The sequence below is a fragment of the Pezoporus occidentalis genome, unplaced genomic scaffold, assembly GCF_034315485.1.
Source record: "Pezoporus occidentalis ecotype Australia unplaced genomic scaffold, CSIRO_AGI_Poc_V1 ctg12, whole genome shotgun sequence".
Taxonomy (NCBI): domain Eukaryota; kingdom Metazoa; phylum Chordata; class Aves; order Psittaciformes; family Psittacidae; genus Pezoporus; species Pezoporus occidentalis.
The window spans coordinates 130,768-144,431 of NW_026912994.1; the positions used below are offsets into that span (position 1 = coordinate 130,768).

The 13,664-nt window shown below is 34.1% G+C and overlaps 1 protein-coding gene across 1 annotated transcript in view; it reads left to right on the plus strand.

The window, feature by feature from the left end:
* Positions 1-13,664, plus strand: part of LOC134156941 (low-density lipoprotein receptor-related protein 1B) — a gene marked incomplete at its 5' end in the record, with an annotated part of 264,744 nt that overhangs the window by 125,079 nt on the left and 126,001 nt on the right. Inside the window, 8 exons of the mRNA XM_062605389.1 lie at positions 845-973; positions 3,390-3,509; positions 4,580-4,693; positions 4,888-5,037; positions 8,033-8,155; positions 10,002-10,121; positions 12,442-12,570; positions 13,529-13,651. Coding sequence (XP_062461373.1) covers positions 845-973; positions 3,390-3,509; positions 4,580-4,693; positions 4,888-5,037; positions 8,033-8,155; positions 10,002-10,121; positions 12,442-12,570; positions 13,529-13,651 — 1,008 coding nt within the window. The remainder of the gene's footprint in view (positions 1-844; positions 974-3,389; positions 3,510-4,579; positions 4,694-4,887; positions 5,038-8,032; positions 8,156-10,001; positions 10,122-12,441; positions 12,571-13,528; positions 13,652-13,664) is intronic.

Sequence of the window (13,664 nt, forward strand, 5' to 3'; positions counted from 1 at the left end):
AAGAGACAGTTGCATAGAAGCTGGGGTTGTGGAGACGCATGTGTGGGCAGAGGGTAGCTGAGGACAGTAGTTACAGTGTCATTCATTCAGCCTGGAGGAGAGAAAGCTGCAGAGATGCCTTAGAGCAAACATCCAGCACCTAAAGGGGCTTACAAGAAAGCTGGAGAGGGATTTTTTACAAGGGCAGGTAGGGATGGGACAAGGGGTAATGGCTTTAAATTGAAAGAGAGTAGATTTAGATTAGATACAAGGAAGGAATTCTTCACTGTGAGAGTGGTGAGACACTGGCACAGGTTGTCTAGAGAAACTGTGGCCGCCCTATCCTAGAAGTGTTCAAGGCTGGGTTGGATGGGGCTTTGAGCAGCTTGGTCTAATGGAAGCTGTCCTTGCTGATGACAGGAGGGTTGTAAATATGTGATCTAGAGTGTCCCTTCAAATCCAAACCATTCTATGGTTCTATGAAAGTCATCATCTTATCAGAATCACTGCCTTCAAGTTGCTTTACTACATGTTCCTTCATGGATATTTGGCTATGTATTTTTCTTTTACAGACTCTGTCTTACCTCGGTTTGGAATTCAACATAAAATTTCTGAAAGCAGTTTTCTACTTACATGTCTATACTCAATCCTATATAATATCAGTAAATTTACGGAGAAGTATAGCAGTCTTGCAGACCACCACTGTGTAGACGCTTTTAAGTTCTGATGCCATGGTGGGGTTTTTTTTAGTATTTAGGTTATCAAAAACTTTGTAGGAGATATTTTAAATGTAGCCAACACTTTTTCTTGTTTTCACTATGTGTAAAAGCTACTAAAATTACATTTTAATGTGTTTTATTTTTAGCAAAAAATTCTACATGCAACATTTATTCAGAGTTTGAATGTGGAAATGGTGAATGCATTGATTATCAGTTGACTTGTGATGGCACTGCTCATTGTAAGGACAAGTCTGATGAGAAACTTTTCTACTGTGGTAAGTATTTCCAGATTTCACCTTCACGTTCTTCACATGCTTATCTTAGTTACTCTGTTACTTATCTACTTATTCATGCCAACTGCTCAAAGATTCACAAGAAGAAAATGCCAACTCGCACATTAAGAAAACCCTTCATGTTATATGGCTAGAATTACTTATATCTGAACATAGTTTTCTTGCAGACTTCATGTACTAGATGACTTACATTGAGTAAAAACCATCTAAAATGTCCTCATATTTCTGTCTCTAAAACCAAAAATAAGGAAAAACACAGCTAGCTGCTTTTTCAAGGATGAAAATGAGAGTATTTTCAATTTTAGTATAGCATATTCAAATAATTTTTCTGTATTTAAAGAAATTTTATCTGGGAATAGAAAGCACTAAAATAGAAGTATTATAAAATACAAAAAATGCCTGTGTAATCTTTCCAACCAATTTTCTGGTTAAGTTTATAGTATCATTATTCTTCATACCAATCAGTTTGCATCTTGCAACAAGTTTGACACAAGTTTGTCTTCTCATTATTTTCATAAATTTCACAAGGACTCATGTCCTCATCAGGTTTGGGGTTTCTTTATTCCCTAGTAATCACTGAATCACTTCCATTTTTTTTTTTTTTTGTGTCCAATTGAGTTTGCCTGTCTCAGGGTCTAAAACACTACTGTTCAAATAATTTTCCTAATAATTTTCCTATCTCTTCTGTTTCCCATATGAACAATTTCATATAATTTCAAACCCACCCAATATGTTTATACCTGACACCTCTGTAGTTTTATGAAAATATCTGCTTTAATTCCTGAAGGTCACCTCTGACATTTTAATAGTAGGTTGATAGTGGAAAAAGAAGCAGAATAGCTTTCTTCTTGGTATTGTTTATTTTGGCTTTTTTTTTTTCCCTTAAAAAAGAAAGAAACACCACCAATTTGAGCATAGCAGCTGATGCTATGACCTGTGTCCTATGTCAGACTTCTTTGTAATAACAGCTTTGATGGTGTCATATAAAAATAACTAACATTCGATCAGATCATCTACATGTAGGAAACTAAGGAGATTTGTTTGTTTGAATCTGAAAACAAAACAGACAAGGAAATAAGAATCTGGATAATACGAAATATTGCTAGTTAACCAGGAAGGGGTGTGGCCCTTGAATTGCAAGTGACAGCTTCAAAACACTGCAAAGTAAATGACTTAGGTCTGTGAATTCCTTCTAAGGCTTTCTTACTAAGGATGTGTCGATGTATTTGTATTTATGTACGCATATTTCTTAGACATAAGAAGTGATTAAAAAAATCCAAACACGCATATCAAAAAAACTCACACAAAAACCAACGCCAGCAAACAGTTCAGTTATTTTTTTAGATGGATTAAGCCTCTTTGTCTCTAATTTTAGTCATTTATTTCATTCACAGTCAATGGAAAAAGGATTAAGGTTTCATATAGTTTCTTTTACTTTGTCAGGAGGGAGTAAGTTGAAGGAATAGAGAGAAGCTATTTTATATGTCAGTAGTCAGAGGTTAACTGAGCTACTATATCTTTTTATGCTTTATTCTACAATACGGAAAAAATACGAGAGATCCAACATTTGTTTTTCTGTGGATTTGCCACATAAGTTTTTGAAGAACTTTATATTAATTTGTAGAGTGACAGTGCACATTTTCATAGAATCATACAATGGTTTGGATTGGAAGGAACCTTAAAGATCATCTAGTTCCAAACCCCCCAAAGTAGAAAGAGCTGTGGTTTTGTCATGCACTAGGTCATATACAGTACCTCTTTTTCTGAATCTGATGAAGTACAGGATGGTGGACTCATTATTAACTAATTCAGTGAACATTATTTATTCATTATTGTGGCATCATTTCTACAATGGTTGGGGGTTTAGTAAATCATTCCTAAATTTTCAGCATATCTATATTTGTAACATTCAACATTCTTCAGTAGTTTCCCTACTTGAGCAGATAGCTTGCAGTGTTGGTATTCAGAAATCCAGAAACTTTTCTGCTAATAGTTTGTTATTTTACTCTCCATTTATTCCTGTGTTAATTTGCTGTGTTTCATTGTATATGATAGTATTGCTGGTGCTATATTCAAACATTGTCACATGCCTGAAAAAAGTGTGTCAAAATAGATGGATTTAAAGCACATGGACTTTTTATACCATGAGATTATGAAAACTGAGAATTAGGCTTCCCTTTTTATTTTTTTGTCATTTTTTGTGCTTTTATTTATTATTATCTGTTTATCACTTCAAATTCTGCTGGACAGTAAGTGAACAATATCTGTTTTTTTTTCTGTATCTTCAAATGCATTCTCATATAAAATGTTTTTATGGAATGTTTGTCTGGTTGTAATGTAAGGCTATTTTTATTAGAGGTCAAGTATCTAAATGAAATTATGTGCTTGTACTTAACAGAAAACAGAGGCTGTCGGAAGGGTTTCAAGCCATGTTCTAATCGTCGCTGTGTTTCAAGTAACAAAGTATGTGATGGTGTAAATGATTGTGGTGACAATTCTGATGAATTTGACTGTAAAGGTAAATGGCATTTACTTCCAAAGTGATTTCAGATTATTTTTCTGTAAATACTTAGTATGTAAATGGAATTAGCTAGAAAATTCATAGAACTTTATTGATATTACAGGGATTTGTTTTGTTATAATTCAGAAACAAGCAGGTGCACATTAATATGTTTGGAAAAGCATATGTTGCGATTGATAGGAAGATTGATTTTGGTTTACACCTGCAGTCCTTCAGACAGAGAGTGGGTTTGGCTATGGAAATACAGTTGCTGCTTGTTTTATGAAGTAATAAATGAGAAGAATATCTTTACTGCAGACAGAAGAGTTGAAAGATGGGTGATTTCTTCTCTGTCTGCTGCACTGTTTCTTTAAAATAACCAGTGTTCTATTTCTTTGCTTCTCAGATATATGACAACATCTGTGTCCTTTGCAAAACTTAGTAGAATTGTTATTTTTATATCAGAATTGTTTTTGCTTTTTATGTATTAAAACATGAGCTGTTCATCAGCTGTTTCATCAGCTGTTCATCAGCTAATGAATAAAAACTAGCTAGCAGACTACACAAACCCTTAGTTACAGTTCAGAAGGATTGGAGGGGAAAGTATTCCACAATATATAGATAAAATCTATGTAGCTGTAGTAACCAGCAATTTTTTGAAAGCACCTCATGGGTTTTAATCATTTAGCTGAATATGAGTAGAGGAAAAAGCACACAGGCAAAAACTTCACCCTGATGTTACATGAAAGAGGTCTAATTCATAGATGGTCCTGAAGTGCTTCTTCCTTCCTGAGAACTATCTCAAATTGAGTTGAAATATCAAAAGAGAGACATTTAGGTGAAAAAACAAACAAACAAACAAAAACAAACAAACAAACAAACAAAAAACACCAAAAAAACCCAAACCAGAACTTATGCTTTCAGGTTTATTACACCTTATATTGCTGCTGAGTTTTTAGGTATGGCAGGTACAGTGTGTTCTGAATTCCTCATGCAAAGGTAGAAGGTTTAAAAATAGTACAGATACTATGCATCTGAGGAGTCTGTTTAGTACACAAATTTACATCTTTTCTAACCGTATGTTGCAGATTCAACATGTGCCTCAACAGAATTCCGTTGTGCGGATGGGGTTTGCATTGGAAAATCAGCACAGTGCAACCAGATCATTGACTGTGCAGATGCTTCAGATGAAAAGAACTGTAGTAAGTTTGTTTTTGAGCTCCTTCAGAGCATCTGGTCCATGATTATTCCTTGTTATAGAGCAGTTAATTCAGTCATTACTAGCTGGGTACCAGCAGCATCATGCTTTGCACAAACTCAAGTTAAACCTGAAAACCAAACTATGATGCTCTCAATCTGTATTACGTGTGATAAAGTAATTTACTTCTCTTTCCAGGTAATACAAGCTGTGCTTACTTCTATAAACTTGGAATAAAATCTTCAGGATTTATTAGCTGTAATTCAACATCACTTTGTATACTGCCAGAATGGATATGTGATGGATCTAATGACTGTGGAGATTATACAGATGAACTAAAATGCCCAGGTAATTGTGAAAAAAAATAAGAAAAAAAAAATTACTTTTTTTTTTTAATATATTCCTATATTTCTGGTCTAGCTTTCTATTTCATCCAGGTTAGGGCTGTCAATAACCATTTTTATTTAAATAAAACATTAATCATTACAATATCAAGCTCATCACGCATCAGCACAATCACTCAGGAACTTTTATTAGCTACTGCTTTGGTAGCTTTCTTGCTTATTTTTTTACTTTCTCTTTTAATTTGTTGAGGTACTTGGGATAGGCTGCCAGGGTAGAATCCAGAGGTATTGCTTTTGTGCTAGTTCTGGTCTTCAGCCAGTACAAAGCAACTGTGGTACACTTGAGTCCCCATCCCAGCACTAAGGTGATTTATTTTATTTCATATTAAGCAGTGATGGATGGCATAGGATTGCTCCTTCATTATCCAGAACCTCTCATTTAAGAATGTTAAGTGCAATATGTAAACATAACTATAAGTAAATAAACAAGAAATTGTATTTAGAGTGAGAATAATTTAATGAACACAGGTTTCTTGGCATATGTTTGTAGGATTAGGCCCATCCTAGTAAATTCTCATCAAACTGAAGACAGTGCATTAATGAAACTCAGGGGACATCAAGCCTGTACCTCCTCTACTGCACCTTGAACTTTTAAAGAAAAATTTATAAAATAAATCAGTATTATTTTTTGTTCATAATATTCCTGTTACTATCATATTCCAGAACCTCATTCGTTAATTTCTAGTCTACACATCTCCTGGATTATATCTGTGTTTAGGCTGAGGAAGACCTTGTAGTCCTTCAGTAGTCATATCCATAATTTTTACTTGCAGTGGCAAATAAGCCAAGGTATTTTAGAATTCCTGCTTTCAATATAGGTCTATCAGTCTGCATCATCTTAATCATGTCAGTGTGCATCTCTCTTGAATATCCAGACGAGTACCCAGTATAGCAGACAGATGAAGTCTTTTTTTTTTTGCTTTCTGTCTGTGAAAACACATTTTAATTCTTTATGGTTTTTTTTCGTAATTATCATAGAATAGTTAGGGTTGGAAAGGACCTTAAGATCATCTAGTTCCAACCCCCCTGCCATGGGCAGGGACACCTAACACTAAATTGACTCATGCTAGTTTCTAAGTGTCCTCCTGTGACCAGTACCTATCTTTTTTCTAAGGATTCGTATTTGTAAAAATAAATATTTGCTAATTAATAAATGTTACTAGTTTGTAAAATAAAACTTTCCTTTTTACGTTCTTGAATTCTTCATCCAATTTTTGCCAAGTAACTAATGTCATCTGATTGCATCCCCAGCCATTCTGTGATTCCATGATTATTCCCATTTAGTATCCTGGTTTTATTGTGTGATAATCCCATTGTGTCACCAGGACATTCTATTACTATTCTCATATATTTTGTGGCAACTTTATTGGTGAAAATATTACCAAGATCCAGAAGGAACCTAGGACTTCAGCTCTAACGTCAATGAACCTAATATTGAGAACTTCCATCTGTCCTGTAGGGCAGATGCATATTAAATTATGATTCCCATTCTACCTCCATATTCTCCAGATTATCTATTAATTCTTTTGAATTAGCTGTATATAATGTTGCATTGAGCTCAGAATATCTTAGATTTAGTGAATTTCCTTTGCGTATAGACCAAAAAAACCCCAAACCTATAGGGTTTCTTGAAGGCAGTGTGCTATAGCTTCAGTAAACTGATATTGCATAAGTAAATTACTGTTGCATTTTATTCGATTGTTCGTTCTTTTGTATTACTTTATTCTGTCTTTCAAATGCGTGCCAAAATGTTCCATCGTTTTCATGTGTGACTAATTGCCTGGGTCATTCCTCCCTTTACTTTGAAGCAATACTGTTCCCATTCAACCTACATGTAATTTCCTTTGTCATTTCATTTAAAACCTACCAACTTTGGCACATTAAGTTTTGGAGTTGTGTTTCTATTGTGAATATAATTCCCATTAACAGTCTTTGTTCAGTGTCATTGTTCTTACAGAAAATTAAGGCAAAATACTTATTTAATGGTGGCTATACTTAGACGACCTCGAATATTTACCCAGTCATCATAGACATTTCACTTCTTTCTTTCTTTCTTTCTTTTCTATTCATAGATCTCTAAAAGCCATAAATATGATAACTTACTTTCTTTTTAAGAGAGAGAGAGAGGGAGAGAGGGGGGAAAAAACAGTGTCAATAGCCCTGTGCATTAAGGGAATAATAGAAACCTTGGCAGAGAGCTTCAATGATCTCCAATGCTACTTTATGGAGTATATTGTCTGGGTATTCCCAGGCAAATGCTTTGCTGAAGGTTTTGAAAATAACCTGTGTCACTCATTAGACTAATATTTGTGCTTCTGTTATGAAACTAATATATGATATATTTATTTTCCTCATGTCTGTTTTCTAAGGATTCATAGAAGTACAATCTTCAATGACTTTCATGCTTTACAAATTAAAATGGCAAGGAAGAACTTCTTTTAAATTTGTGATGAAGCCTATATCTCTTTCTCCAACATCAGTGGTGTGGCTTCAGTTAGTATGTACATCAGATGTGTAGCTCATCACAGTGAATGTGACAAAAATACTACCACAATTAGTTTATCCTGTAGGTGATGGCAGAAAGACAATTTCTTAAGCTGGTGTAAGCCAACAAACAGCGTTGTTCTACCTGAACTCAAAACCTGTAAACTGAATTACTTTTCTCTATAGGTCCTTTTAATTTAGTTTAAAGCTGTGCTCTGATTCTTATCTAAATAAATGAACTCTCATAGCTCCCTAAACTACTTAGCTATCACTATTTTCTAATTTTTATGAATACAAATAATATAAATGGTTTTGGGTTTGGGTTTTTTTTTTTTTCATTTTTAGACACAAACACTTTGTTGTCCGTTAGTATTCAGCAATTTAGCAGAAATGTACTAGTCTCCTAATCATACTAGTAGAGACCATTTTACATTACATTCTTTATTTTATCACAGTTCAAAACAAACCCACATGTGAAGAAAATTATTTTGGTTGTCCTAGTGGGAGATGTATTCTGACCACCTGGCTTTGTGATGGGCAGAAAGACTGTGAGGATGGAGTAGATGAATTGCACTGTGGTGAGCATTTCATCTTATTTGTATTTCTATAATTAGTAATGCACTTTGAAAACAGAAAGAAGTGTGTGTTTATATCTCAGAGATTGAATATAGAGCTATATAAAACAGGCTTTAATACTTTATTTTCAGATTCAACTCTCTAATGCTTCATGCTGCCAATATGTTAAACCCAATCTCATGCTAGAATAAAAGCTCTTTTTTTTTTCCTCCTAAAGATTTGTTTGTATGCAGACTTTTCTATTGTTTTCATATTTAACAATTTCACTAATTCTTTATAACTCCTCATTAGGACAGTTATGTAAATACAATCAGTTTATATCAGTATCTTGACCTCAACAGGAAGTAACCAGAATATACCTTTATGACATAAAAATAGATATTTCTTTGCATCAGGGACCATACAGGTATAGTTAAAATAACAAAAGTTATGTGAATAAAATGCAGCATAAACTCTGTGAGCTATATTAAGGGTCAAGGGAATGTCAAGATTCTTGAACTCCACCCAACTGAGGAGCAGTGCAGGTTGGTTTTGCGGTTTTGCTCATAGAGGATCTAGTCTTTTAAATTTGTATGGATTAACTGAATGGATTATTACTATAATTAAATTTTATAAGAACAGCAAAAAGCAGTATCCCTATTTAAATAAAACCTGAAAATAAAATCCTAAACTTGTCTATTCCTTTTTTTTTTTCTTTTTTCATGCTTCACTGTTTAACATGACTGAAAGTTATACGGTACTCTCTTCATGACCCAGTTTTCTACTAATATGCTTACATGTTTAGTTTGCAGTTTGCATAGTGTATATATATCTTAACTTCAAAATTAGCAACTGTGCACTATGAAAATCACAAGGTTTTCTGTTGACAACATTCATCAATTGTAACTTTGCATGTTTCCAAGTTCTATTACACATATGTATTTCTATGCAACCTATTAGCCAATTTTTGTGGGAGAAAGGGAAAGGGGTTTAGTCAATTACTTTTTGTCTACTTATTGCTCTTACCCATTTTGAGGTAGTTGTTACAATACTCATAAATTCAGATTGCATTAACTAGAATTCTTTTTATTTTTAATATTTAAATTTGTTAATATCAGTTAAAAATAAATAAATTTTGTTTTCAAAGAAAATCTTGGAGAAGTGGACAATTTGAAGTTTTCAGAAAAGGTCATAATAATAGCATTTATTTAGAAGAGTTGTGCAGGCTACTTTTGAAATGCAGAAGCATGCCATTATTTTCAATGTATACAAAAGTGTATGTTGAATGCAGTGTATGATGCAAATGTAACTCAGTGTTTATGTTTCCAGATTTAGTAATGTATGTATACTTATGTGTGATATTGTAAAACCCATTAGCCAGTTTTTATGGGAGAGATGAAAACACACAGTAATTTTTCTTGTGAGAGAAAATAACATATTTTAAAGATGGCGTTAAATGCTGCAATACCTAGAAGAAGGCTGTGTTTGAAAATTTGGACCTACTACCAAAATAAAGCAGCCACAATAAGCCACTATAGTTACAGTATCCATGTGAAATACAGAAACCCAACTTCTGCTTTTAAAATATCCCCATCCCATTAGTGAAATTTTTATAAAGAGGTGAATGTGTTTTGAGTGTTTTGATATTTACTTATTTATTTTTTTTACTTATTTATTATAATGTGAATGCAGACTCTTAGACAAACTGGTAAATCCTAAATAGGATTATACTGTGTTTGAGTGTTTTCATACACTAAAACTGGGAGGACAGATAGGAACAGTGTGGAGATACCTAAACTATGCTAGAAAATACAGGGAATGCAGTACTTTTGTGAAGCTAACAAATGTAGTGGCTGGTGTTATTCCCAGATTCATCTTGTTCATGGAATCAGTTTGCTTGCTCTGCAAACAAATGCATCTCCAAGCAATGGACTTGTGATGGTGAGGATGACTGTGGAGATGGTTTAGATGAAAGTGATGCAATTTGTGGTAAGTAGAAGAATTTTAGTTCTGTATTGTCAGATCATGCATTCTGAAAGACCAAGTGATCCAAGAAGGTTGTGGAAAGTACATCTCTGAAGAGCACATACTTTAAAGATACCTTTTTATGGGGTCTATATGATTTGTGTGTAGTCTGTCAGTGAAGGTAGGAATGGCACATCAGCATGGGCAAAAGAACCAAACTTTTGTTTAGTTCCCATCCTTGAGGTAAAACCCCTGTATCACTATTTAAGTTTTGCATTTCAGTGGTATGTGCTTGAAGACTCTAAAGCTACTTCTTTTCTCCAGTTTTCTCTTATTCCCTTTAAATTTTTGTACATACAACCATAAGCATATTTTAGCATGATATTAATCTCAAATGCCCCAAACCTTCAAATTGCATAAGGAATTTAAGATTTTACTTTCATTCTGGGGCTCAGCTGACTGGAAAAGTGTTAATGAATTCTTTTCAAAAGAAAATCACATTGTGTCAAGTCATGCTGTCAATTTCGTGATAGTTTCAATATTGTTTCCATCCTTTTTTGTATTGTACTTTAGGATTTTCTTTGTAAAATGACAACTTTTCACTATTAAATACTTTCTTTTCAAAACCCCTCTTACTTAAAGTCCATCCCACAAAAAGTATTTTTTTCCATATTTCATATGTGATACCACAATAAAAATATAGTTGATAACTTTACTAGAAGTGTTGAGTAGATAGGGAAGAAATCTCTTTAGCTTATGTTCAGAACTGTGGTTTGTTAAAGTGGTTTCTTAATCAAACACAGATGTAGAAATGCCAGCAAATGAAAAGGATGATGGTGGAAATTACGCTGTTCTAATATTGCAAAGTATGAATTAATTACTAAGTTAACTTCAAGTTGACATCCATCTACAATACATTTATACATTTTTTTTCACGGTATTGAAGTCATCCTGATGACTGGGGTATTGGAGGCAGTATCTGTTTGAAAAGGAAGATTTTTCTCTGCCTCTCTCCCCTAGGAAAATAAGAAGGTGGGAATTGAGAAGACAAGCACGTCATCAGTGACTGTTGTTCAGGTTGTTCTATAACAACCTGAAGGTGGTTATAGAAGGTTGTTCAGGTTGTTCTATAAGAACCTGAAGACCTAAGAAACATTAAGGCCCAAAGCTTAATAGGAAACTTAGAGCAAGAAATAGAAAAAGGGAGAGGAAAATCAAGACCACCAAATTGCGAAGTGTCAATGCAGCACAATAATTTATTTTTTCTAAGGTTGTTCAGAATTACTGCTTTTTGATATCTTGTCTTGCAATACATTGAAGATCTCTTATAAGAAGAAAGGCCACCAATGAAACTGTAGGCCATCTATCAAAGAGGTAAACCTCCACACAAGTTATGAGGAGGTGAGAGTTAAGGCTGTATCTCTCCCTAGGAACAGGGGCAGATCTGAATTTCAGAGTCTCAGAAGAAAAAAGAGATCAAGCTGACTTCAGATTTTTCAGTCCTAAAAAATCAGTATTTACTTAACGTAAACTTTAACTTCAGAAGCGTCAAAAAATGGCAAATGAGTATAAGCAAGCAAAAATTGTATCTCTTGCATGAATAGCACAAAAAAAATTGATTTTTAATTTGCTTTACTACTTAATTGATTTATAATTAAAATTGGTAAAATATACACTGTTTTCTATTCCGTGAAGTGTATGTAACTTATCTAAGAGAATACATTAAATGACAGCTTTCACAAAAGTTTACTTCAAACAGGGTAAAACCAATCCTAGGACATAATTTTCTTATCTGCAGAAAAGCCTATTAAAAAAAAAAAAAAAGCCAAACAAACAGTACATTGAGTTACTTGCATTAGAACTGTCATATATTTCCTTACTCCAACTACTACTGTACTTGGTACCCATTGTTCTCTTCTACATGGGGCTGACTCATGCGGGTTTTGGATATCTCTCACCTCCTGGCATAAAGTACAGTGGTGCGAGGGTTACTTGATTTAAAGGATTAGTTCCTTCCTTCAGTTGGTTCAAACATGCAGTCAAATGTAAATGCCAAAATTGGCTTGAAAAGTTATACAGCTGGATAGTTTCCATGAAGTATGGTAAATACATTTTCCTTGCAGAAATTTGAGAGGCTGAATAAATGAAAAGAATGGAAGAACTAGCAGATTGCCAAAATTTTACTATAACATACATTCTCAGATAGTATGTTTATCATACTGTGCAGAACAAAAAATCAGTTTTATTTTAAAATAAAAAACCTTAGGCATTGCGCATTACCTTAAAAATAAAAGAAAAAAAAAATCAGAACCTGTTCAAGACTCAACATGTAATGCTTTTTCAGGTTCAGTGACCTGTGCAGCAGATACGTTCAGTTGCTTGGGCTCGCATGCCTGTGTACCCCAACACTGGCTTTGTGACGGTGAAAGAGACTGTCCTAATGGAAGTGATGAGCTGTCAACAGCAGGCTGTGGTATGCATGTTAAAAAGTTGCAGTATTTATTTTCTTAGTACTTTACGATATCCAGATGCTGTGTTTGTGCCATCGTACTCTTCTACTGTCAAGACTGTTAGTAAAGACTGATGGACCACATGCGGGCATGCATACCGTGATTCTTCAATATTTTAATCAACCTAACTTCTTCCCATTTTACTAATAGATACTGAGGCACATCAGCTGAAGACCAGTATGTATGCCACAACACAGACACTATACAACATGGTCACTAATGAAAATTAGCTCATTATTGACCATGCAGTTTTATTGCTTTTCCCAAAGAAAATGCTTCTGCATGTCAGGGGAGTTGTGCACCAAAAAAGGAGACACAGTTCTGTCTCCAACTTACTCTGGCTAATTGTTAGGAACCTGACATCTCTTGCCCTATAAGCTATTACTTCCAGTCTTCTGAGATATGTTCCTATTAAAAGTGTCTGGATTTTAGTAATAGTTTCATTAGGGAGTTTATTTTATTAATGTATATAAAAATGGTATAGGTTAAAAATACTGTAATATGGTCTCACCACTGAATACATATTCTATCACTTACCATTTCTAGGCTGACTTATATTTTGAGTATTTATGGATTTTAAAGAGCTTTTGTTCAGGAGCAGAGGAACATAGTAAGGACATCTGTAATTCCCAAGTTTTATTTTCTTTGGAGGCAGACCTTAGGTTATTTATAGACAGCATAAACTTCTGACACCTCTGTCTTGCATTACATGAGATCTTACTTTTTAGCTATCTATGTGGAGATGAATGGCTTTGTCTGCTATTCAATTCTATGGTGCTCTTTGCATGACTCAAAAGTTACATTTATTTCCATTGAATCCACTCAGACTAATTACTTCTCATTTCAGCTTTCTGTAAGAAAATGAGTGTATATCTTACTTTTCTCAATTTCATTTATCTTTATGTACTGTATTTTCCATAGCTCCTAATAACACTTGTGACGAGAATGCTTTCATGTGCCATAACAAAGTCTGCATTCCCAAACAGTTTGTATGTGACCATGATGATGACTGTGGAGATGGATCAGATGAATCTCTGGAATGCGGCAAGTATAAAAA